Source organism: Hyaena hyaena, unplaced genomic scaffold (assembly GCF_003009895.1).
Source record: "Hyaena hyaena isolate Hyena2069 unplaced genomic scaffold, ASM300989v1 scaffold_33, whole genome shotgun sequence".
Taxonomy (NCBI): domain Eukaryota; kingdom Metazoa; phylum Chordata; class Mammalia; order Carnivora; family Hyaenidae; genus Hyaena; species Hyaena hyaena.
The window spans coordinates 2,224,374-2,251,516 of record NW_024080666.1 but is presented as its reverse complement, the minus strand read 5'-3'; the positions used below and the strand labels follow the sequence as shown (position 1 = coordinate 2,251,516).

Below are 27,143 nucleotides of genomic sequence, written 5' to 3'. Positions count from 1 at the left end.
ATAGCACTAATGTCTCAAGCAGGTAGATGTGGAAAGGTGGCGTTCAGAGGAGAGGAATGACCCTGAGACTTAACGTCTGTCAGTAGTAGCATATGGATGGCATTTTAGGTCAAGGGTGAGGGGTTTAGAGTAGAGGGTCCAATATTGAGCTCCATGAGGCTGAGAAGATAAGCAGGAACTAACAAAGGATGCTCAAGGGTGTCCAAGTTACCTCACTTACTCTTCACAATGATTCTGTGAATGTATTGTTATTGTTGCCAACTTCCAGGGAAGGGGTAGACTGAGGCACAAAGAAATTCAACAAGCTGCCCAAGGTCACACAGCAAGTATATGGCCAGTCTGAGGCTTGAACTGGGTGGTCTCACTCCAGTTGCTGTACACTTAACCTCCCTACTGTTGGTAGAGTCTGTTCATTATTACAGGTGGGGGAATAAAGTGGCTCATCCAAGGTCATAGAGTCACTCATAGAGCAGAAATAGGAACTCAAGATTCACTGCTTCAAGAACTCAAGCCCCTAATCACTACATTATGCTGCCTCTACAATGGGAAAATTGGGGACTTTTTTCTTTTTTTAAGATACTTTTTTTCTTTTCTTTCTTCCTGTCTCAGATCTCAGCCCTTGGACAGCACCTTCTCCCCCTTACACACAACACTTTTCTAGATGGAGAGTGGGCTGCTAACCGTCTGTGCTCCCACTACCTCCCCTTTTTCTTTCTCCTCTCCTGGTCAGTGAGCCCATGTGCCCAGAGTAAAGGAAGTAGTTGGACTTGCTTCTGACTTTGAGTAGCTCAGTCTTTAGACTGATGAGATTCGGCTCCTGGCTGTCCTATGCCTGAGCTCCGTGAGGAAGTCTTGTCCCCTTTCTGGGCATTGCCAGAAAGTAGTGGCTCCCACTTGACCTTCAAATTGCTCTCTGGGTAGTCCTTCCACGCCCTTGATTAAAAAGCCCTGGATAATGCTGACTTTTTAAATGAGTTTCCACTTTGAAGTAAATTCAGATATAAATAAAAATGGCAATAATACTACAAAGAATCCCTGTCTATCTTTCACCCAGAATAGCCAGTTGTTAATATTTTACAGCATTTGCTTTCTACCTCTTTCTCTTTCTATCACCCTGAGAGAAGAGAGAAGGAGAGAGAGAGAGAGAGAAGAGGGAGGTAGGGAGAGAGAGATTCTATAAAGAGATTTTTTGATTTATTTGAGAGTAAGTTGCAGATTCCCTTTTATTCCTAAACATTTCAGTGTGTGTTTTCTAAGAACAAAGATATTCTCTTATATAATCATAGTCCAGGAAATAAACACTGAAATAGTATTATTATTTAATCTATAATTAATCTTCTATTTCACCAGTTTTCCCAATTATACACTTTATAGCAAAAAAAAATTTTTAGATTCCTCAAAACTTAAACATAGAATTACCATGTGATCCAGCAATTCTACTTCTGGATATATAGTTATCCAGACATTGAAAGTAAGGACTTGTGCAGATACTTGCACGCCCATGTTCATAGCAGCGTTCTTCACAGCAGCCAAAAGGTGTAGCCAAGTGTCCGTCAGTAGATGAATGGATAAACAAAATGTGATCGATCCATACAACGAACTAGGATTGAGGCTCAAGGAAAAAAGGAAATCCTATGACATGCAACCTGGATGAATCTTGAGGACTTTATGTTTACAGAAAGAAACCAGGTACAACAGGACAAATACTATATGATTCCACTTCTGTGAGGCACTTAGACTAGTCAAGTCCACAGAGAGTGAAAGCAGAATGGGGAGCTGACAGTTAGCTAGGAGCAAGGGGGGCCTGGGGAGTTAGTGTTTGATGGGGACAGAGTTTCAGTATGGGAGGATGACAAAGCTCTGGAGATGGATGGTGGTGACAGTTGCACAATGAGGTGAATGTACTTAATGCTGCTGAATTCTACTCTTAAAAAATGGTTAAAATGGTAAAATTTATGTTCTGTATATTTTACTACAATTTACAAAATTCTGGTTCAGTGTCTAATCCAAGATCACATATTACACTTAGTAGCCAACATTTTTATTGGCTCTTTGAATTAAAAGCTATTTATGCCTTTACTCATTCTGCCACTTTTTGGCTGTGTCACCCTGAGTAAGTTATGCTGTGCCTCAGATTCCAGATTTGCAAAGTGGGCATGATAAACATGCCTAGATCTCCATGAAGAGTAAGTGTTACTATGTGTAACATAGTAACTTAGTAACATGTGTAACTTAGAACAGTGCCTAGATGTAAATGAAACCTTTATATATTCTGGCGAATTATTCTTGTTGTAGGTGCTGCAAATAGCCTCTCACTTGGCTTTCATTTTCGTCTTGATTTCTTTTGTCACACAGAAGTTTTAGATTTTGATGCAGTTTAAAACTTGTCTCTTGGAGCCTAATCAACTTGGAAGGTGCTGTTGATGGATAGCGTGAGGCAGACCCGGCGTAGTTTTTCCTCAGTTTCCTCCATTTGTCTCCATCCCAGTGTTTACGATCCCCTGCCTTGAAACACTATCCTTATCATTATAGAATCTATAGTCTAAATTCCCACTTGTACATCTATTTGTTTATGGATGCGGTTTTACCAATTATCACTTTGACGGGAGTCAACTTGCCAGTTTGGTTCTAACCTGGTAATATTCTTGGGCATCGGGAAGTACCGTCCCTTTAGCACCCTCAGCCTTCCCCACTGTGCTCGATGGTTTCCCCTGTCTTTCACCAAGTCTGCTCCTAAAATACTGTCCCTCTTGGAGCGCAAATGACAGAGAACTGATTTTAAGTTTTTTTGTATTGTGAAATAATTGAAATGCACTGATACAAGCAAAGGATAATAGAATAAGCATCTATTCTGATATAGAATAAACAACTGTACTCCTGTTTATGGAACCTTAACACTGTGCCACCTGTGTTTCCGCTTCCTAAAGTAGGAAATAAATTATAGCAGCAACGGCGGGGGCCCCGTACCACCACTCGTGAATTGGATGTTCATTGTTTCCATTTATAAAAATTTCCCACTTTTCCTGCCTCTTCCGAGTTCAATGACCTTTTCAGAAGGACACCACTTCTTCCCGCAGAGGATTGGCTCCTAGCTGTAAACCAGCTTACCTTGAAGGAGACACACTCTAGTGTTGGAATCAGGCATGGGGTGGGACAGATGAGAGTGCTTTGAAGTGAGGGCACTTGTCTGCATTCTGGAATCCTCTCCTGCAGATAAAGGACAGGTTCAGGGAAGGTCTGTATCTGGCGATTAGATTTCTAGGCAATGGCTCAAAAAAGGTGAAGGGGAGGCAGGAGGTGGCGGCTGCAGACTAGGAGCATCCCAGCAGAGGTGGGGAGGAGCTTTGGAGTGGGGAAGGGAGAGTTCCCCTTGTGGCTTTGACCGAGGAAGGAACCCTCATCCCAAATGGGCACCGGGCAGCAGCTCGCAGAGGAGAGGAGGTCCCTGGGGCTGCTGCGTGGTCAGGGATGGAAGGTGGGAGCTTCACAAACTCAGTGGGTACAGCTTTGTGCTATAGGTGCAGGGATTCACACTTAATCCCTCCACCCCCGGGGTCAGGAACGCTCCACACAGCTGTACCACAGCCTCCTCTCCAACAGCTTGGCCCCAGGACCTGCCTGCATCCAGCCTGGCTGGGTCTCTGGGGTGGGCTTCTGCACACTTTACCTTCTTGCCTTCGTTCAGAGATCAGCCCCTCTGCTTGCTGCCTCTCTGTACTGTGCCCTCGGATCCACTGCATTTCCGTCTCTGCGTCCACTACCAGTGGAAACCTGAACGCTGGACTCTGGCCTCCTGACCTGCTTTCCCCCTGCCCCCCACCCGGGCTAGTTAGCCTTCCCTAACACGCCTCTGATGACGCCCTCCCCTAGCAGGGTCGCGCCCCTTCTGACCCTGTCTACCCAGAAAAGGTTTCTGCCGCCTGACCGGAGACTCGTGCTCGCTGCAGTCGGCCTCCGAGCCGGCCAGGGTTCCACCACCTGCGTCCACGCGCCGTCTCGCGCTTCTCCAGGAATCCGCATTTGCCCATTTTCCTGCCCTGCACCCACCCCCTCGCCCCCCGCCAAGGGCACAGTCTTCCTTTGGACGTCTCCCTTCACCTGTAGGGGGAGGCGCTTGTTACCCATCCCACACCCAGGAAATGCTTCTGGTTAAGGATGACTTTGACAAAGCAGAGCCGTCTCAGGGAGCTTGGAAGTGCCCCTGGAAAGCCTAACCGGGGGTGAGGCTGTATCTGGCAGCGCGTGAAGCCCCGGCCTTCTCTCCGCGTGCGTGGCAGGCGGGGCCTTGGAGGCTCCCTTCCCCGCCTTGCTGAGCCCAGGAGATGTGCCCATCCACGAGTCCTTGTTCTGTGAGGTGTCACCTCAGCGCTCTGCAGCTGAGGGCGAAGTGTTTGGGACATCTGGAAATGGGGAGGGGAGGGGGAGACTTTGTGCGTGAGGCTGTCCTAGGATGGGATGAGGGGTCTCCCCAGCCAACAGTTGCTGCCTGTCTTGACCACGCCCTACCCTGTCGGCTCCGCCCCGCCCAGGAAAGGAGGAACCACTGCAAGTATATAAAGGAGAGGGCTTGCTTTCATAGCAGTTTCGACATTTTATACAAATATATCCATGCATTTGTGTATTTGTATATATTATTCAAAAATACGTGTGTATATGTACATATAGGTATTACTTCTTATTCTGAAATAGAGCTGTAAAAATAGTATAGGGTCAGGGCGCCTGGGTGGCTCTGTCAGTTAAGCATCTGACGCCGGCTCAGGGCATGATCTCACAGTTCATGAGTTTGAGCCCCACATCAGGCTTGGGGTTGACAGCTCAGAGCCTGGAGCCTGCTTCCGATTCTGTGTCTCCCTCTCTCTCTCTGCATCTCCCCACTCACACTCTGTCTCTCTCTCAAAAATAAATAAACGTTAAAAATTTTAAAAAATAGTATAGGGTGTTCCCATACCCCTGTCCAGCCTCCCATAATACGAACACCTTACATAACCATGGTGCCATAATGAGAACTAAGGACTTAACATTGGTATAATGAGACTGTAGACAGATTTCACCAGTTTTCCCACGAATGTCCTTTCTCTGTTCCAAGATCCAAACTGGTATCTAGCCATCAGGTCTCCTTATTCTCCTCCAGTCTGTGACACTTCCTGAGTCTTATGTCCAATGACCTTGACTTGAGGAGTGCTGGTTACTTACTTCATAGAAAGTTCATCTATTCGGGTTGCTTGATCCTTCCTACTGATTAGATTGAGGTGGTGCATTTTTTAAAAAATACTTTTAATGTTTATTTTTGAGAGAGAGACGTAGCATGAGTGGGGGAGGGGCAGAGAGAGGAGGAGACACAGAATCTGAAGCAGGCTCCAGCCTCTGAGCTGTCAGCATAGAGCTTGACATGGGGTTCGAACCCACCAACCATGAGATCATGACCCGAACCAAAACCGGACACTTAACCGGCTGAGCCACCCAGGTGCCCCAAGGTTGTCCATTTTTGACAAGAGCACCTCACAAGCAACGTTCCCTTTTCAGCGCATCATACTGGGATGTCCATGACAGCAATGTGCTTTGTGATGGGCAATGTGATCCCTCCTTCTCTTGGTTGTGGTGTCCGATGGATTTCTCATTTCCCTTCCTGTAATTAATTAATACATATAATATATTTATTATAACTAATAATGAATATAATTAATGAATATCTTGGGAGGAGGTGCTTTGAGATTGCAAATATCCAGAGAGAGAATTTAATCCAGGCAGTTGGTTACCCAGGTGACAAACGAGCTGAGAAACTAAATAACCCAGAGATCAGCAAGTGGCACTCCAGCCCTGAGGCACAAAAGGAGGAGATGGTGTTGCCAGAGCCTAGGGGTCAGGGTCATGCACAGAAGGCCTATCTGGTGAGGTCTGAAGCCATGAAGGAGACCCAGTCACTACTGGTAGTGCCACCTGAGACATAGAGAGAGGGGAGAAATGCCTTGGTTTCTCCCTTTTTCCTATCTCCCAGTGGCTGATCCCAGATGGAAGCCAGCTGCCCCAGGAGGCTGGGAAGTGCTGTCTGCAGGGGTTAGCTCCTCTGCGATGCAGAATGGAGATGAGACAGACATGGGCGAGAGGGCACACTTGATTGGGAATGCTGCCCTGCCATTTTCCTTGAGCTGTGCCATCCAATACAATAACCACTGGTCACATGTGTCTGAAGCACCTGAAATGTGGCTGGTGCAATCTGACACGTGCTCTGAGTAGATTTCAAAACCTTGGTATGGAAAGAAGAATATAAAAAATCTCATTAATAATGTTTGCTGTGAATTACCTGTTGATGTGACCATATTTTGCATATATTGAGATAAATGTAACATATTATTTAATTTAACCTTTCCTTTTCATTTTTTTTGAGAGAGAGAGAGAGCATGAGCACAAGTATGGGGCGGGAGGGCAAAGGGAGAGGGAGAGGGAGAGAGAGAATCTTAAGCAGGCTCTATACCCAGCACTGAATCCAACATGGGGCATGACCTTGAGATCATGACCTGAGCTGATCAAGAGTCAGAGGCTTAACCAACTGAGCCACCCCTGTGTCCCTAGCAGCTATATCTTAAAAAGGAAAAAGTTAAAAAAATAAAATAAAATAAAATAATAAAAAGGAAAAAGTTAGGGACACTTGGTTGGCTCAGTCAGTTAAGTGTTCCACTCTTGGTTTTGGCTCAGGTCATGATCTCATGGTGGTGGGATCCAGCTCTGCCTGTGTCAGGTTCCATGCTGAGAGCATGGAGCCTGCTTAGGATTCTCTCTCTCTCTCTCTCTCTCTCTCTCTCTCAGCCCTCCCACACTTAGGCATGCATGTACACACTCTCTTTCTCTCTCAACATAAATAAACATTAAAGAGAAATAAAATCTGGCTGCTAGACCATTTAAAATTTCATCTGAGACTCCTGTTTGTAGCTCTCATATTGTTTCCTTCGGATAGCGCTGCTGTAGAGTACATTTGTACTGGCCTGTGTCATCAGCGCTATACCCATGCCCTTGACCCACAGTCAGGAGGGCATGGACAGCTAAGGTTTTACAAAACTGTGACTGCACTGGTCTTGAGCCATTCATGCTCACAGTTTTGAGCAAGTATGTCAAACAGAGATATTTGGCTCCTCTGCTTTTCATGTATCACACAGGGTCTACAAGGTCAATGTTCAACATTAACCTAAGAGGCTAATTTATTGTGTAACACAATAATAACAACACTACCATGTAGCCAGATGGCACCTTATAAAGGAAAACCTATACTGCTACTACTACTTCATATCTCTACAGCGTTTTTATAAGTTTATAGAAATCCTTCATTTCAACTCTGTTGTCGCCCAGCCTCGCTGGCCCCATTTTGTAGATAACAAAATCAAGCCTGGGAGATCCATGGATTTCAGTGGCTCTCAGACTTCAGGCGCGTCAAAAGGCACAAGATCAGCCTCACCCTCATGGATTCAGAGGGTAGAGGGTGGGGCTCAGGAACCGCCGTGCAGCACGTTTCAGGGAATCTCTTACAAGTGGTTGTCAGACCACATTTTGGGGCACCCCAAGTGTCTGAACTCCTGAGGGGTGAGTGCCAGGACTGAGCTGGAGCTGGGTATAGGGGAAGATCCACACCTATCTGCCTCACCTCTAGCTCTAACGTTGGCACTGTGCAGGGCTGGTGTGGCTAAAGCCAGCCAGGCAATCAGATGAGGTCCTTGTTGTTCAAAACGCAATTACCCTGTGTCATGTGTGGTTGACCCTGGAATGCATCTGGGTCTCCATCACTCCAGTGGGTTTAGGTGAAGGGGAGTAGCTTGGCCTGCCCCAAGCATACACCAGAAAGGGTCCGCAAGGTGGCGTTTGGAGATGCCAATGTGGACCTGAGGGTAGGGAAGGATTTGCCACCGCAAATGGTCAAGAAGGATTTTATCCTGGCTCGACTGCCGAAGAGCAGGGCCAGACCTGGAGGGTCCGGACAGGGTGAGGATGAGCCTCTGTGTCCAGCCATCGCTGACCACCCATTTCTCCCCCGCAGTGGACAGCGGACTGCAGCGAACATCTGGACAGCAGCTGTTCCTTCTCTCGAGGGCGAGCGCCCGTGCAGCAGGTAGGGGACCCGCCCTGTGCTCCTTTGGGGGTTGTAGTGTTTTCCTGTCTGTCTGGGTTCCTGGGCTGGCTCATGATGGCTCTCCTAAGAGGTGGTGCTGAGGAGAGAGCAGGAAACAGGAGAGAGGAGGGTGCAGTCTGCTCTTCGGAAAGTTTGCCCTGAACCCCCAGCCCACAGTGAAGCACCCCCTCCTCAGAATCCATCGATTCCTGAGATTTTTTTTCTCGTCAGATATTTTCATCACTTGATGATGTTTGCGTCAACATCTACGAACAACTGCAGGTCCGTTGAGAGGAGAGTGCATAGGTGATATGTGGAATAGTATAATGAATGAACTTGGAGGCTCACATGGCAGCACTGGGGGGTAGATCCCACCAAGAGTTGGACCTCTAGGGTTATGGTGCTGGTCACTTGAGATCACTTCTGCTTCAGGTTTGCAGAGGACCCCGAGGGGCAGAATGTGGGGATAAGGTGTTGGCACCCTGTCTGTGTCCATACACACACACACACACACAACACACACACACACACACACACCAGCCATCCAGGTTGCTGGAGCCCGCTGTTTCTCTCTGCTGCTTGCCTGAGATCCCTGGGGGGGAGGGGGGGGGAGTCACACAGGCACGGGCTGTGCAGCCTGGAAGGAAGAGGCGGCAGCTCTGGTGAACCCCAGGCTCTGTGTACCCTTGGGTTATCCAGCCATCTTTGCTGTACCTCATGCCTACCTATGGGAAACCATGGGATTAGAGGCCGAGAAAAACATCCATCTGCAACCATCAGCTCAGCCCCACACTGTGCCTGTCCAGCCAGATATGGGGAGCCTCGATGGGCTCCTGCACTCACTGCTCTGAATTTCAAAGCAGCTTCCTTCACACATTGCCCCGAGCCCCCTTGTTTGTGTTAGACTTCCGTCCCATGGCACCTGCTAAATCAACTCATCTATCTCTTCTGTCCTAAGGGAAGATGGTCAGTGGCCTCAGTTCTAGATCTTCCTTAGGTTGCAGAGCTTTGTACACCATGATGTGTGCAGATAGATTCCTTCCCAGCTATAAGATGTTTATGTGTGTTTCATTGTTTCTTGGGTAGGAAGCTCTAAGGAGAACCCTGGGGAGGAAGCACGAGACCCAGGTTCCCCTATGTGCTCTGCCACAAACGTGGTAGAAAGTCTTTTCATCCTCAACTTCCTCGTATAAAAATCAGGAAACTCAATAGCCTCTGAGGGTCCTTCGCTTCTCCATGCCATTTTGTTTTTTAAATTTTTTTTTAATGTTTTTATTTATTTCTAGGAGAGAGAGAGAGAGAGACAGCGTGAGCAGGGGAGGGTCAGAGAGAGAGGGAGTCACAGACTGAAACAGGCTCCAGGCTCTGAGCTGGCAGTCAGCACAGAGCCTGATGCGGGGCTCGAACCCACGAACCGTGAGATCATGACCTGAGCGAAAGTCGGACGCTTAACCGACTAAGCCACCCAGACGCCCCTTCTCCATGCCATTTTGTACCTGAGGTCCACGGAGGTGTAATGACCTGACCAAGCTGGGATTTGAACCTGGGGCTCTCACTGTCCCCTCCCCCCATTTGGCTGTTTATCTTGCCTTACTCTAGCAGGTGTCTTTCTATGGAGAACTTTTGTCCTTGTCACTAGATTGCCAATGCTTGGTCAGGAACCCTGTGTTATCCTTGCTGAATCCCTAGGGCCTAAGTGCCCTAAGGCCTAGCACATCAGGAGCACCGTCTGCCAATGGCCTGTGGCACCTACATAAAGATTCCCCTAACTTTTCAGCGGCAGGGGTAGGCTTGGATCTGGGGACTCAAGGAACAGAGGGTCCCAGGGAAGACTTGAAGTTCTTAGATGGGGGACACAAACAGCTGATTAATGAGAGACCAAAAAGCTAGCTCTCTGTTATTTGGACAGTAGGTGCTTGATTCTGGAATCTTCCGGATTCTTCCCTTTTTTCCCCTCTCCCCTGTATCACCTTTTCTGGGCCCCCTTTTGCCACCAATTCCCTCTGGTCTAATTCCCCTGTCACTCCCAACAGGATTCAGGGGGGCTGAGAATGGCTCATGCTCCCACTTGCCTCTGTCACCCCAAGCCTTCCTTTCATGGTCAGGTTCATGCCTCTGGAATATGGTGGGTGGGGAGTTGGCCAGACCACAGGCTGATGGAGCAGGGCTGGGGGCCTGTGGGAGGGAGCACTCTGGCACCACAAGCACCAGCTGACCCCCAATCCCACCTTTGGGGAGCAGCTTCGCAGTTACCTTGGAGTAAGTGGGGTTAGACAAGATGAAATGCAACTGAATTTAAAGAAGAAGCTGTAAAAGGCTCATGTTAGACTTTTCCTTCGCAGGTGGAACAGACGTAGGTTCGTTATGGAGGCAGAGCCCCAGGAAGGTGGAGATGGGGTCTGGCTAATACAAACCTACCTTACTTCCCTGATGCACCCAGAGGATGGGGCCATTTTGGGAGGGACCTTTTGCAAGTCATGGGGCTCTCGGCCCTGCCACCACCCCCAAGTAGAGTCCCTCCATCTGATCATCTCAGAGGGAGGAAAGGGGAGGGGGAGAAGCCGAAGGGCAGCCAGGGCACTGAGACAACCATGGCCTTGGCCCCCTGTGCCTTGTATCTTGTGGGTAGTGGGGATCTTCTGGGGTGAAAGGGAAGGCTGCTTTGTGATGCGGCTTAGATCCGAGGAAACCCCCACCTGCCAGAGACTTCAGGGGTGTTTGTGGAGGGATTTCCCACAGATTTGTCAGCCAGGGAGTGTCTGTAGAGGCTTGGCGCTAAGCCCTGCGTGCACCTGAAATATGACCCCTGCCTTTAAGGGCCTTACCATCTAGTTAGAAGGACAAGATACATCGTGTAAGGGACAAGGTATGCTCAGGACAGGGAGAGGTAGGTGTCCAAAGGGTGACCCGACCTCAGGTGTCACAGAGTTAAGGAACCTAAGTGGGGCGAGCAGGGAAGCTGGGATTGAGCCAAGCCCTCTGGATGGAAGGCCACGTTTTGTACCCTGGTGCTGTATGCATAGTAGGTGGAGGCAGGAGTCTGGCTGAAATAATGTCTTCTTGGTTCAGTGATGAAAGACCTGATGGACATTAGTGATTCACTTAATTTAGGGTACACACAGTAGAGTGGTATAAACAAGGTGGAGATTTCTCTCTCACCACCAGCTTGGATGGGCATTTGGGGTTGGCATGGCAGCTGGACGGTGTCAGGGCCGTCTCCCTCCTTCTCATCACTATGCCTGCTCTAGAGTGTTGCCTTTGTCCCTGGCGGCCCCTGCTGGCTCATGTCCATGCTCCTGCCAGCGGGAGCCCTGCCCTGAGCCCTCAGAGCTACTTCCCTCATGAAGTAGCCATCTTCTGATACCCTCACATAGAGAAATCAAAGCTGGACAGCATCTCTTAAGTGACTGTGTTACAAGGAAAGCCCTTACCTACACTGTCCTAAAGTAGCTCGCTGATGGAGGGGGAACCAGGAGCTGCCATTGAAGGGTGCGTTTTGCTGGGTGCAGCTCTGATGGGTACACGGGTACATCCGTCAAAGCTCCCTTCATCCTGGCCCACCAGGGGCAGGAGCACTGGCCCCATGAGCCCACTCACTGTTCTCATTGCCCCCTTTCATCCAAGCAGGCACCCTCACTCAAATTCATGTTACAGTCAAGCTGTTCCACATACATTTGCCTATCCCGTCAGGCAGCCGGTCAACCTTGAGATGAGTGCTAGGGCTCCCTCTACATCTTTGACCGCCCCTGGCCCGGGGCTTTACACATAGTAGTCACTCAGTTAAGATTCCTGAGACTGCACTGAGTTGGCCCAGGCCCAGTCCACGCAGTCAGTCCCTGGTGGGCCCTGTTCTTCTGGCCACACCAATTTTGCTGTTTCTAAGGTCTTTGGGATGGTAGGGGAAGATCTGCTACCCCACGCTCACCCATGGGGGAGAATTTCAGGAGGAAACTAAAGGTACTTGAAGATTGGGGTGGCTGGCTAAATGAGCATTCCACCTTGGCCACATGGGCCCAGGAAAGTGGGGTCAGAAGGAGGATGCTGAGATTCTGCATTCTGCCCAGGAAGCTCTGGGTGGCGGGTCACAAATCGTGTCCTGAATGTATAGCCCAGGTGTAGGCACCATTTGGGGATTAGCCATGCACTGAGATTATATTTTGTCATTTCAATGAATGCAAGGAGGAGATGGGAAAAACCATTGTCTTCTTTGACCCTTTTTAGAGGCACAAAGTGGGGGTAGCCTAGGGTGGGTTAGGTTCCATGAGATGGGGGGCATGGGCTCAGAGGAGAATGGGCTACAGATAGCCCTGAAGAAGCTTACCCAACTGCCTGCAATTGGGATTTGGCTGTATTTGGGGTTATTTCACATCCTGGCAGCCTCTTTCCAAGAGACCTCGTCCATCACCTAGTCACTGAGTTAGGAAGTTGCAATCATTTCCAGCTTTTCACTGTAGTAGGGGAATCATTGTGGAGATGATTTGCAGGAAAGTAGCTGGTATGAGAGACTGCAACCCCGTGCATTTAGAAAATGTCTCAAGGTACCAGTGTGGGATTTAACATTCAGGGAAGAAAGCCAAAGGCATATGAGAGGTTGTATGAGGTCAGGAGCTAGCAACTCTTCTCTGTCTGCACAGAAGTGCCAAGGAAAGAAAATGAATGTGTACATCAGAGCCTTTCATTAGTCCTTGAGAAGGACTTCCTGACTGAAGAATTTATCAGCCCGTGGTGTTGGCTGTTGAACAAGGTGATGAAATCTTCACTGGGATCCTAATGGGCACATCTCCTTATCAGGAAGGTTCACGCCGAGCCCTGGGAAAGATGTGGGTGTGTTAGAAGTGAGGTCTTTGAGTCCTGGCAGTTGGCCTGGGATCCCACATTCCCTGGAATGATGAGAGAAGGGCAAGGGCACTTTCTCTGTCTCATAGCACATTGGAGCCTCAGGAAGGAGTGCAAAGAGCCTTTGTCCCAAGGGCCAGGAGAACCAGATGTTGAGCCAGGTGTGGCACACATTTCCATGCCTCTTCTGCGAAACAATAGACTTCTCTGAACCTCTCTGGAAATCTCTTTCGTTGTTCCTGGGTCTCCAGAAAAGAGCAACTGGATACAAATAGCTGCTAAAAGTAACAGAAAGTCTGGCTTTTCCTGATTTCTCCACTGTTCCCTTACTCTCCCTAATACCTGTTCCAACCTGTGCCTAGGTTTATTCTAGGTGCCAACATTGCCTCTGATCCAAGTGACGGCTAGTAGTAGGCAGAGATGAGCCTCTAAAACACAGCTTACCTCTGACCCACGGAAAAGGGGAGAAGGAATTTTCTGCCAGTTTTCTTGCTGCCCTCTATTAATTCTAGTATTTGGCCCAGTGCCACTTAAACTCATTAGTACAAATGAAAGCTTAGTAGAAGTGCCCAGATTTTTACTCAGCTTCTGTGGATATTTAAGAAATATATTCATGGCACTGCTCTCTATTTAGTATTTCTTGAGTATCTGCTGGGATCTTGGAGGACACATATAAACTGGAGCCTTTGGGCTCACTGCCTGTCTATACAGTTGAGGCCAGTTAACATGGAACAGGCTGAGGGCATCCAGTGAAGTGCCTCAAAGATACAACCTGACCACAGATCGTGCAGTCATTCCAAAGAGTGGTCCTGTTGGTCTCTGTAAGTAGAAAGATGCTTCGCAGGACATGAGACATGATCTGTGCCCTCAGGAACGGTTAGGATGTGTGACCAGACAGAAGGGAGGAGAAAAGAGGGTGAGGGAGACAAGAAATGGTGTTCGCAAGTTGGGTGTAATGTTGGGGTGTCAGGGCAGCAGGAGAAAGCACACCTTGAGTGGGCGGATTGTGTTGGGTGTTACAGGCGTGGTAGGAATTAGCGCGGTGGATGTGGACGTGTCTGTGTGCTCAGCTGAGATGCCGGAACTGCTGTCCACCCCTGCCCCTCTTGTGTACCTTCTCTATCTTCTATTTTCTCTCCATTCCATACAGGTAAAGCTCTGTCCCTTCATATCAATCAGGATAGCCTAGGTAATGCTGCGGTGACAACCTATTCTCAGTAACTTTGAACAACCCATTCAGGACCCAGCCTGATGGGGCAGTTGCCATTTTCCCCAGTCACTGTGATGGACGGAAAAGGACCCCTGGAGAGCCTTGCACTGACAAGTCCACATTCCAACCTAGATGTGATACACATTACTCCCCCTCCTTGTTTGTTGCCCAGACCTGGTCACATGGCCCTACCCAACCATAAGCACCATGAAAAATATCATCCCACTGTGTACCCAGAATGGGGGAAACCAGAGCTATCTGGCGACAGGCTCGAGTGATTATCACATGCCCCGCCTCTAGTAGAAGCTCTCTGGGAGCTAGGGCTGACCTCTTCCTCCCACATCAAATCCAGAGCTAAGCAGGTCTCCCTGGAACCCTAGAGACCACTGGCTCTCAGATAGACAAGGAGCTCAGAGGTCACCTGATCCACGCTCCCGCCCCGCAGTGCAGGAATGCCCTCATGGGGCTGTTGAGCTGCTAGATGGGGAGCTCAACTACTTCAAAAGGCATCTCAGAATGTTGTTAGGCAGCTCCATTGAGTACAATGTTCCTCTTTTTTTTTTTTTAATGTTTTTTATCTTGAGAGGAAAAAAGAGAGAGAGCATGTGAGCATGCACATGCTAATGAGGGAGGGGTAGAGAGAGAGAGAGAAAGAGAGAATCCCAACCAGGCTTCTCGCGGTCAACGCAGAGCCCGACTCAGGGCTCAGTCTCACGAACCATGAGATCATGCCCTCAGCCCAAATCAAAGCCAAATGTTTAACCAGCCGAGCCACCCAGGTGCCCCTACAATGTTTTTCTTTGATTCAGCTGCAAACCATCTTCTCATAACTCCAGCCGATGGTTTTAGTTTTGCTCCCTTTGCCCATTGCTGTTTTAGTCTCTCCTGCAACAGTCCAGCGTGGCCAGTCTGCCTTTTAAGCTAAATGTATTCATTCCTGCAACTGTTTCCCTTTGTCATGGTTTAGTTGCTTCATTCCTCTGTTTAATTATCCGTTCTTTCATGCATTGATCCAATCTGCATGTCGTCACGGAAGGCTGCCCGTGTGCCCGGCAGCTTGCTGGGAGGTCGGAAGCAGGATGGTGAAGGTGATGGGCACAGTCTCTCTTTACACAGAGGTTAGAGAGAAGACAGGCGCTTACCCCGCAGTGCTGAGATGTCTGGGACTTGACACAATGGTTCTTGTGTAACCCGTCCCGTCCTGGGTTACTCTCCTGGGAGCACTATAACTATGATTCTTCCTAAAAAGCCTCCCCGAACTGAACACGGTCCTGCTGGCATGATCTGATTCTGCAAACTCTGGTGCTCCCAGCATGTGAGCCTCTATTTTCCAGAAGATATCACCTATCCCTGTTCTTGAGGAGCCTTCTAGCTCCAGCTTATCTGGGGGAACTAGGATACAACACTTAAAACAGTATCGATGGTTGACTTGGAGGGAAAACAGTCAGCATCCGTGGAGCCCCTGATATAAACAGTATGAGCCATGTGGCCTACTGTCTGTCCTCAGGGAACCTGGAGCCTGCTTAGAGAAATAAGACTTTCTCTAGTGTGAAAGCAACAGTCCAGAGCAGCATGTGAATACAGGAAGAGTAGGGCTGGTATCTGCAGAGGTGCTTGCAGCTGGCAGAGGAGATCACATACACGGATACACAGGCAAGAGGGAGGAGGCGCCATGCTGTCATGGTAACAGCACTGGCCTGGGAGCCAGGAGACGTGAGTCCTAGCTTCCATCTCTGACTTACAATTGGGTCATAGGTAAGACAAGTCACCTTGCAGTAGCCTGTTTGCCTCTTAAAAACAAGATGACCTAGACGTAAGGCCATCAAAATATATTGTTAAAAATACAGACCTAGATTTCTGCTTTGGGGAAGATGGAGTATATATTCTTTTCTGTAGTCCTCCTGTTAAATACAACTAGGATCCTGGAGTATGAAGATTCTGAAAGGTAGAGATAAGAAATCAGACCAGCTAGAGTTTGGGGGACAAGAGCAAGGATATAGTGGTGACTTCCCTGGGTTTCCTTTTTGTCTCTAACATCCCAGACTTGAGGCTGAAAAAGGAGGTAACCAGGAAATGAAAGTGGACACAGATCTTTTTTAAAGTACCAATGGGAAAGTCTGTTGTCTCTACGCAAAGGTCCAGGCAAAGATATTTTCTCTCAAGATAGAAAAGTTTTAGGAGCACCTGGGTGGCTCAGTTGGTTGAGCGTCCAACTCTTGGTTTCAGCTCAGGTCATGATCTTACAGTTTTGTGAGTTTGAAGCCCCCATTGGGCTCTGTTCTGACAGTGTAGAGTCTGCTTGGGATTCTCTGTCTCCCTCTCTCTCTGCCCCTCCCCTACTCACACTGTCTCTTCCTCAAAAATAAATAAATAGACTTAAAAGAAGAAGAGAAAAGTTTTAGATAATTACTGCTCTACTCCAGCCAGATAGCACAGAACAAAGTTTAGCCCCACCCTCACCCACGCCAGCAAAGAATCTAGACTGCCACCCTCACTGGGTTGTAATGAGCCCTCCCACCCTCCACTGGGGTGGTGTCAGAGAAGGCCAGGCAGGCAGCTGGGACTTTCATACCTGCCAGCTTATACGAATGGTCCCTCACAACCCCCATGGTATTAGGGGAGGCCATCTGGGGGCCTGGACTTCCACCCCAATTCAGCAAAATTGAGACACCCCTCCTCTCCCTGCTGGGTTGTGTCGGAGTGAGTTCTATTAGAGAGTTGAGACTTCCAGTGTTGCACAGTAGTAATGAGGCCACCCCCATGGCAGGGTCACTGAGGACTCTGGAGTCCTGGAATTCCCACCTCCATGACAACAGATGCTCCCCTGGACTTCAACCTACACTGGGAGACATGAGGCTATGTGCCCCATCTTTTAGCTGCCAAAGTGGTATCACAAAAGGTCAGTGAACACAGAAGATTTAAATATGATTCAGTCTCATAACATAACATGAAAGTGTCCTCATTGCAACAAAAAATCATTTGTCCTACTAAGAGGACCAGAGATATGTCACACTAAATGGGAAAAGACAATCAGTAGATGTCAACACTGAGATGAGAAATTGGACTTATCAAAATTAAACAGGAAAAATCCTGTTTAGAGGATGAGGAGACAAATTACAGAAACTTTTGGAAAACATGTATCTGACAAAGGACCAGTACCCAGAATATATAAAGAACTCCCCACACTCAACGTTTAAAACAATATACTTAGAAAATAGACAAAAGACATGAAGAGACATTTTTCCCTGAAAAGAGAAGATGTACAGATGGCAAAGAAGCACACAAAAAGATGTTCAACATCATTGCTGTAAGGGAAATGCAAATTAAAGCCACAATGAGAGATTTCACACCTATCAAAATAGCTAATTAAAATAAATATAGTGACAACACCGAATGCTGGTGAAGATACAGAGAAATCGGATCACTCATACATAGCCGGCGGAAGTGGAAAGTGGTACAGCCATTCTGGAAAACAGTTTGGCAGTTTCTTAAAAAACTAAACCTGCTCAACAAGATCCTTGCAAATCGAATCCAGCAGCATATCAAAAGAATCATCCACCAAGATCAAGTGGGATTCATTCCTGGGTTACAGGGCTGGTTCAACATTCGCAAATCAATCAATGTGATAAATCACATCAATAAAAGAAAAGATAAAAACCATATGATCCTGTCAGTAGATGCAGAAAAAGCATTTGACAAAATACAGCATCCCTTCTTAATAAAGACTCTCGAGAAAGTTGGGATAGAAGGAACCTACTTAAACATCATCAAAGCCATCTATGAGAAGCCTTCAGCTAACATCATCCTCAACGGGGAAAAACTGAGAGCTTTCCCCCTGAGATCAGGAACACGACAGGGATGTCCACTCTCACCACTGTTGTTTAACATAGTGCTGGAAGTCCTAGCATCAGCCATCAGACAACAAAAGGAAATCAAAGGCATCAGAATTGGCAAAGAGGAAGTCAAACTTTCACTCTTCGCAGATGACATGATACTCTACATAGAAAACCCGACAGACTCCACCAGAAGCCTACTAGAACTGATCCAAGAATTCAGCCAAGTTGCAGGGTACAAAATCAACGTACAGAAATCGGTTGCATTTTTATACACCAATAATGAAGCAACAGAAAGAGAAATCAAGAAACTGATCCCATTCACAATTGCACAAAAAACCATAAAATACCTCGGAATAAACCTAACCAAGGATACAAGAGATCTGTATGATGAAAACTATAGAAAACTTATGAAGGAAATTGAAGAAGACACAAAGAAATGGAAAAACATTCCATGCTCATGGATAGGAAGAATAAATATAGTTAAGATGTCATTACTACCTAAAGCACTCTACACATTCAATGCAATTCCAATCAAAATTGCACCAGCATACTTCTCAAAACTAGAACAAACTATCCAAAAATTTGTATGGAACCACAAAAGACCCCGAATAGCCAAAGTAATACTGAAAAATAAAACCAAAACGGGAGGTATCACCATCCCAGACTTCAGCCTCTACTACAAAGCTGTCATCCTCAAGACAGTATGGTATTGGCACAAAAACAGACACATAGACCAATGGAACAGAATTGAGAACTCAGAAGTGGACCCAAAAGTATACAGCCAACTGATCTTTGACAAAGCAGGAAAGAATATCCAATGGAAAAAAGACAGCCTTTTTAACAGATGGTGTTGGGAGAACTGGACAGCAACATGCAGAAGAATGAAACTAGATCATTTTCTCACACCATGCACAAAAATCAACTCAAAATGGATAAAGGACCTGAACGTGAGACAGGAAACTATCAACACCCTAGAGGAGAAAGCAGGAAACAACCTCCTTGACCTCCACCGCAGCAACTTCTTACTTGACACATCCCCAAAAGCAAGGGAATCAAGAGCAAAAATAAACTGTTGGGACCTCATCAAGATTAAAAGCTTCTGCACAGCCAAGGAAACAACCCAGAAAATTAATAGGCAACCAACGGAATGGGAAAAGATAGTTGCAAATGACATATCAGATAAAGGGTTAATATCCAGAATCTATAAGGAACTCACCAAACTACACGCCCGAAAAACAAACAACCCAGTGAAGAAATGGGCAGAAGACATGAACAGACACTTCTCCAAAGAGGACATCCAGATGGCCAACAGACACATGAAACGATGCTCAGCATCCCTCCTCATCAGGGAAATACAAATCAAAACCACACTGAGATACCACCTCACGCCAGTCAGAGTGGCTAAAATGAGCAAATCAGAGAACTCTAGATGCTGGCGAGGATGTGGAGAAACGGGCACCCTCCTACACTGTTGGTGGGAATGTAAACTGGTACAGCCCCTCTGGAAAACAGTGTGGAGGTTCCTCAGGAAACTAACAATAGAACTCCCCTATGACCCAGCAATAGCACTGCTAGGAATTTACCCAAGGGATACAGAAATGCTGAGGCATAGGAGCACATGTACCCCAATGTTCATAGCAGCACTCTCCACAATAGCTAAAACATGGAAAGAGCCTAAGTGTCCATCAACAGATGAATGGATCAAGAAGATGTGGTTTATCTATACCATGGAATACTACATGGCAATGAGAAACAATGAAATCTGGCCATGTGTAGCAACATGGATGGACCTTGAGGGTGTTATGCTGAGCGAAATAAGTCAGGCAGAGAAGGACAAATATCATATGTTTGCATGTATAGGAGGATTAGGAGGAACTTGACGGAGGAACAAGGGGGAGAAGAAGGGCGGAAATGGTGGGGGAAAGGGAGAGAGGCAAACCATGAGAGACTCTTGAATGCTGACAAAAACTGAGGACTGATGGATGTGGGGGGGAGGGGGGGAATGGGCATGGAGGAGGACACTTGTGGGGATGAGCACTGAGTGTTATGTGGAAACTAATTTGACAATAAACTATTTGTAAAAAAAAAAAAAAAAAAAAAAAAACTAAACCTGCAAGTACCATATGATCCAGTCGTTTTACTCCCGGGTGTTTATCCCAGAGAAAGGAAAACTTATGTTCACACAAAAACCTGTACTCAAATGTTTATGGCAGCTCTATTCATAATAGCCCAAAACTAAACCACCCAGATGTCCTTCAACAGGTAAACAGTTAAAACAAGCTGTGGCACTCAGCAGTGAAAAGGAGTCCGCTACTGACACTTGCAGCAACCTGAGTGAATCTCCTGGGAATTATGCCGAGTGAAAAAAGCCAACCCTCCAAACTTACATAGTCTATAATTCCATATATATATGTGTATGTATGTATATATATATAATATTCTTGAAATGACAAGATGATAGAAATGAGGAACAGGTTAGCAGTTTCAGGGATTAAGGAAGGGATGGTGCAGGAAAAAGTGGGTGTGGTACAGAAGGGCAGCAGGTGGGAACCTCGTGCTGGTAGAAATGTTCTGCATCTTGACTGTATCAATGTCAATATCCTGGTCTTAATATTGAACTATACGTTTACAAGTTTCCACATGGGGGAAACAGTAAAGGGCACAGGGCATCTCTGTGCTATTCCTTACAGCTAGATATGAATCTACAAGTATCTAAAATAAAAAAAAAATTTTTTTAAGAACAGTAACTTTTGTCGCATCAAAAGCTTTCAGGGAAATCCTGTATGAAAACAAAAGAGGCAAAACAGCTTGGGGGGGGCAGGAGGAGGAAGAGCCCACCTGCTGTCTTCCACTCCATCTGCCCCATTGCTGTGGGAGCACCTCTGCAGAACCCCCTGGGTCACCCCCGGACCTGATGATCTCTAAGTTCCTTTCCTCCCTGGCCTTCTGTAGTTCTGAGTCTGGGCCTGGCAGGAAGAGAGAATCTCTGGGGACTGGGGAGCTTCGAGAAGGCCTCCCTATGAGGATGACATCCTTTCTCTTCATAAGAACATGCAGGGTGGACGACTGGGGACAGTTAAATGGGCCTGCATTATTTCAGCAGATGCCGAATAGGAAGGCAGCCAGAAGTGGCCTGTGGTGTTGCCCAGTGCAGGACAGGTTCACATAACATGGCCATTTAAATCTGAAAGCACAAACTTAGCCAACCAAGAGAGTGAGCAGAAAGGATTGGATTAGGAGAGGTATACTTGGTTACAGGCTTCAGTCGTTATTTCCCACCTCTCCCTTTGGGTCTTGATTTAAAGACAGTCATGGTATGGGGTACCTGGGCGGCTCAGTTGGTTAAGTGTCTGACTTCAGCTCAGGTCATGATCTCACAGTTTGTGGGTTTAAGCCCTGCATTGTTGGATTCTGTGCTGATAGATCAGAGCCTAGAGCCTGCTTCAGATTCTGTGTCTCCCTCTCTCTTTCTCTGCCCCTCCCATTCTCTCTCTCTCTCTCTCTCTCTCTCAAAAATAAAGAAACATTAAAAAATTAAAAAGAAAAAGAAAAACAGAGTTAGAGAGGGAAGGGCAGACAGACAGGAAAGTTTAATAATGAAAGGAATGGCTTTTGTGGCTCCTGAACTGTGCTCTGGTGACACCCAGGAGGCCCTCTGTGCTGGCCTCTGGTCTGCCTTTCTCTGCCTCAAAGACCCTTCTATTGTAGGGACATTAAAATATTTGGGGGGGAGGTCCATCATGGTCTTTCCCATCAGCATGTGGGGTGCTGTCCTTGGTGCTGAACACACAATCACATACTTGTGCACACACTTGCACACATGCACAGAGTTACTAGGACGGGACTGTCTCTCAAATTCTGGTTTCATTGGAGCCTGAGAGGAGTTTCGGACCCAGCCTGTTAGAAATCCCTGTTTGGGCCCAGGAGATGCTTTCTGGAGCCTTTGTTCTCAGTGTCTCATATTCTGCCTACTGTCCCTACCCCGACTGGGGAATCACTGATCCAGTCCAAGTGCTCATGGCACAGAGAAAGCAGCCTCAGTCCAAGAAGCTGAGTGACTCTCCTGAGCCCTCCAGGAAGCAGCTTGCAGGCCTAGAGTCCTGCCTTCCCCACTCTTAGTCCAAACCATGTCGGTACTTGCAGGAAGTTTCCCCAGAATCTCTGAGCTCCTCTGCTGTCTCCCCCAAAGCTAGCAACAGGGGTGGCATGTATCTTGTCACATGGTACTTGACTACATGCCATCTTCCAGTGTTCTTTTTGTTTCTGTGACTCTTGTTTGGGCAGTAAGACCTGGGAGGTCCGGGATGACAGACAGCCTCAGGACTAGGCCACTTCTGTGGGCCGAGGCATGGAAGTTGGGTGGGGTCCTTGGAGAGGAAGGAGAGAAGTTTTGTCCAAGTCCAAAGGGATGGCCCTCCTCATCATCTACACCTGGAACCTGTGTCCATGAAGTGAGACAGTTTGTCCATGTTAGAGTCAGCCTTGCTCTTGGCCCTCACAACGGACAGCATCTGCAGAAGAACATTCTGCACCAAGGAGGGAGATGTCCTGGGACTGTGAGCCCTCTGGGGAGCAGGGGCTATACTGCCTTTGTCTTCCTGGTGTCCAGCACTAGGCCCTGTGCAGGTGCTCCCAGACTGGGCTTTCACGTGTGAGAAGCCGACACCAGAGGCTGGCCACCCCTGCCTCAGTGTCCCCTAGCACAGCTGACTAACAGCAGACAAGCTGAGGGAAATCCAGACTGACATGCCCCGGCTTCCTCTAGTTGGAACTTCACCTGTGACCCTCCTGGTAATGGAAGCAGTCCTTCTCCTCCTGTACGCTGCCCTAGCCAGTCAAGATTTGCTGAGTTCTTAAACCCATGTAGCCTGGAATTTTTGACGCATGCATACCCACACATGAGCACATAAATCACTCCACAGTTGCTCACTAATAAAGAAAACCCAGCAGCACAGAGGAGGGTTTATTTTCCCACTGCTCCTGACTTAGCATGTTTCTCTACTGTACAGTGAGCCACTCCCACCTTGTTTCACTCACTCAGGTACAGAGCTCCCCTCTCCATCTCTGTACATTCCAGCTCACACCCTTAGACTCCCTTTTACCTTCACTGCAGGTGATTTCTCCCTCCATCAGCACTATCTTCCCAAACATCGCCAGAGATGGACTCAGAGAACCCAAATGTCTGGAGGGGATGGATACCTGCATGGATATACTGCATTATAGCAATCTGCAGTGAGGTCACAGTTAATTTGAATAATGTAAGCACCGGTGCAGCGGTGAAGAGCATAAACTCTGGGCCACACCATTGTATACATTCCCATCCTGGGAACGAGCTCTCTGAACACAGGCAAGTTCTCCTACCCTCAATTTTCTCATCAGTGAAATGGGGCTTCCTAGGGTTGTAACCAATGTGAAGTACTCAGAGGGTGCCCGGCCTTCAGTGAGTGGTGCATCAGCAATAGTTGGCTATTGTCATTGCTGGAGTCCGGACTTCCTGAGCTGGGGGTAGCAGTGTCCGGCCTGGCTCTCAGGCGGCCCCAGTCTCTCTGCCCGTAGGCAGGCTGTTTCCATTTCTTCTTCCACATGGTTTAAAGTGCTCATTATCCCTTTGTGATCTGTTCTGAGAACAGCACGGTTCACACTGGCACGAGGCCCCCTAATTGCCAGGAAAAGGGCCTGTTGTGAAGGATTCGGCAGCGTTTAAGTGCTAAAAATGATCCACTGTAAGCGCTGGTTGCTTCTGATTAGGCTTCGCAGAACCGTGGCCTTGCAGCAACCTGGGTGGCAGGGTCTGGGTGACCTCAGGGCTGGGGAGGGGAGGGGGCTCAGAGAAGAGCTCTAGTTACAGGAACTGGAAGATGTTCTTGAAGAAGCCAGTGCAGTTTTGTGGTGGGCTGTCAGTGCCTGGACACCCGAATCCTTGCTGAAGAATATTCAGTGAACGATGCTGGGTCCCATGTCTAGGATGAGATGTGAGTGAGTAGAGGGGTACAACAAAAAGTGAAGCCAGGTTCCTAATGGAGAGGATGCAGAATAATTGAGAAAGAGTGTTAGAAAACCATTTCCCAAAGTAGGTTCTTTGGAACCCTAGTTCTGCAAAATTCTCTGTGGACTAAAAGGAAGGATGGGGTGGATTTCTGGCTAAAGGAGTTTGGGAAATACTGCCTGCTCTATTGCACCTACTTGAAGAGTCAGCATCCATCTAAGACCAATAACGTCACCGAGAAGTTTTGCAGTAATTTATTTAACAATCATTTGGGACACCTGGATGACTCAGTCTGTTAAACATCCCACTTTTAATTTTGGCTCAGGTCATGATCTCACGGTTGTGGGCTTGAACTCCATATCAGGCTCTGCACTGACAGTGCAGAGCCTGCTTGGGATTCTCTCTCTCCCTCTCTCTCTGCCCCTCTCCCCCATCCTCTCTCCCCAAATAAGTAAACATTAAAAAAACAACAGTCTTTTAACTCAATGTGCCCCAGACATTTACAAGGGAGCCTTTTTGAACTTGTTTCTTCCTCACCAAACCGTTTGAACATCCAGTGTTTCTAAAAGTGTGTTCCATGGGCCACCCCAGCTGCACTAAATTTAACCTAGTGATGCTCCTCTCCCTGCGTGATTCTGATGCACATTGACATTTAAGAGCCAGTGGATTCGTGTTTCTAGAACACCACTGGGAAGCACAGCAGTCGAAGAGCTGGGGAGGTCTGGAAGTGCTGTGGGTCCCTGGGGCGCTAGCGACAGTCGAGGAAATGCAGGTCTGCAGAGAGGACGGGCCGTGAGCTGGGTCCTATCAGAAGCAAAGACTGGGGTTGGGGAGGACATTTGTTTTCTATGAGTCTGGGTCCAAAGGGGAATATAAGCCTCTATCCTGGGGGGCTTGGCATGACCTCAGAGCCCTTCAAACTAACACCATGCGTTAGTAGTGTGCCTATAGAGGCCTTGGCTGCAGCCTGGGGACAAGCCAAGCGCTGGTCACCCTCTGCTCTGTCCTCTGCTCGTCCTTGCCTCTCATGCGGCTCCTCAGTGTGGGTAAGGGGTTGGGGTGGTTTGGATGGGGAGGTGGGTCTGGCTCCAGGTGTGAGATTCCAGAAGTCAGACTATAGTCTGCCTGTCTGTGGGTCTGTCCATCTGCAAGCCCATGCCCCTCTGTAACTTCTCTGTAATAATAAGAGTGTTTGTGGAACATGTGGCCTGCATGCACACACATGTGCTGGGATAGATCAGGCTTGAGGACTGGTGTCCAGATCTCAAGAAAGGGGGACATCCGGACACTCTAATGGCTTTGACAGGACCTGAAGCCCCATGGTAAGGTGACCTCGTGGTCAGCTTGGAGGCCGCCAGCCCAGAGCTGGGTGCAGGGGATGGGCGTATGAAGCTCTTGGTTCCTGGTGGTCCAGTTTCACCGTCGCCTTCAGTGTGGCCCCTCCAGGCACTGCCTGGGCCACCACCTCGGCATTGATGAGAGACGGCAAAGGAAGGCTCAGCAGGTGAAGTTCTTCCCTCTCTGGACCAAGATTTGATGGAGATTGATTTTGCTTCCAACTGCCAGGCAATTTCTCCAGTCCCTGTTGAGAAATGGTTGCATGCCGTGATTATATGCCCCACACATTCTATTGCAACGAGCTCTGAGGAGACATCCTGAGTCTGTAAAATGTGCAGTTACGATGTCAAATAGAGCAATAATAAGTAGGTCATCCCCTGTGACCAAGACTTTCACTGTGAGCTTCTCCAGACTCACCCTCTCACCTGTCAGTGCGGTTACTTTCCTGTTCTCATTCAGCACACACAGGTCCCTCAGCTCAGCTCCTCCAGCGGCCCCGGGGGGTCCTCACCCTTGCCAGGTGCCCTCACCTCCTCCAGGGCTGCTGAATGTCACAGCGGCAGGGGAACTGTCCACATGGTTCTTTTCCTGGTTGTGACCTTCCTGTCCCTTTTTTGTGTCGTTCTCTCTCCGGCCCATGTTCCTCACTCTTTGGTGCCCTGGAGTCCTAGGCAGTAAATCGATCTTTACACCCTAATCTGTGAATCAGTCCTTCAGACATGATAGCAGGAGGGTTGGGCCTCCCCCACTTACAGGAGAGAGTCCAGTTAATCAGTTGGCAGGTGTTGGAGGCGGACCTACTGTGTGCCTGACTTGGCCACTGTAGAGGCACAAGAAGAGAAGGTAGTCAAGGGGCTCACAGCCTACTTGGGATCATGGTGGAATCTTGAGGACATTCGGCTAGGCGGAATCTTGTATGATTCTACCTGTGTGAGGTGCTCAGATTTGGGCAAATCATGAGAGAGAAAGTAGGATGGTGGGGGCCAGGGGCCGGGGGAAGGGGCGATGGGAGTTAGTGTTCAGTGAGTTAGTATTCAGTGGGATCAGAGCTTCCCTTCTACGGGGTGAGAAGAGTTCCAGAGATGGATGGCAGTGATGGCTGAACTGTACACCTGAAAATGGTTACGCTGGTAAATTTTATGTTATGTGCATTTTTATCAGAGTGGGGAAACTGGAAAAAGAAACAACTTACCAGGGAGATGTAACATTTTTATAAGGGAGTGATGACAAGTGATTCTCCCCTGAAGCTGAATCAGTAAGCACCAGAGTAGGTCAGGTATTTAAAGGGTCAGGGATCAGGGAGAGATACTTCGTCTTCCTCCTCTGAAGGACAATGAACTTCACTCTGGGTGAGGTCTCCGGCACGTGCTGCAGAAGAAGGATTTATTTATTCGTTTGAATTTTTTGTGTGTGTCTATTGACCTTTGCATTGAAGCGCTCTACCCACGGATAATGACGTTTGAGGTCTGGGAGGGGTGCTGTGAACACACCTCAAGAGGCCTTGGGGCTGTGCCCTCATGGGGGTTGATTGATAGAAGTGAGCCTCTTTAGTCACGTGCGATTTCAAAGTTGCATTGGAAGCCAGCCAGGCGCCAGGAGTTGGGATGGGGAGGGGGATGGGGCAACTCAAGGAGGGAGGGAGGGGGTGGTCCTGGAACATTAGGGGTCACCTGATTCGAGGACTGTAAATCATGCCATGATTGGCGAGTGATGTCTGCCACTGGCCGGAGAGGGAGTGGTGGCAGCATACTTGGGTCAGAAGGACTCAATCTGCAGCAAACAGCTTTTCGCATTCAGAGAGCTCTTTATTTAAATCTCAAGCCCAGACTTCACTGAGGTCAC

The 27,143-nt window shown here is 48.0% G+C and overlaps 1 protein-coding gene across 2 annotated transcripts in view; it reads left to right on the top strand.

The window, feature by feature from the left end:
- The window catches only part of CTIF (cap binding complex dependent translation initiation factor), a 300,249-nt gene that overhangs the window by 85,180 nt on the left and 187,926 nt on the right, over positions 1 to 27,143 (top strand). For both annotated transcript variants that reach the window (XM_039228853.1, XM_039228852.1), the window contains exon 3: positions 8,024 to 8,095. In XM_039228853.1, the coding sequence (XP_039084784.1) occupies positions 8,024 to 8,095 (72 nt within the window). The remainder of the gene's footprint in view (positions 1 to 8,023; positions 8,096 to 27,143) is intronic.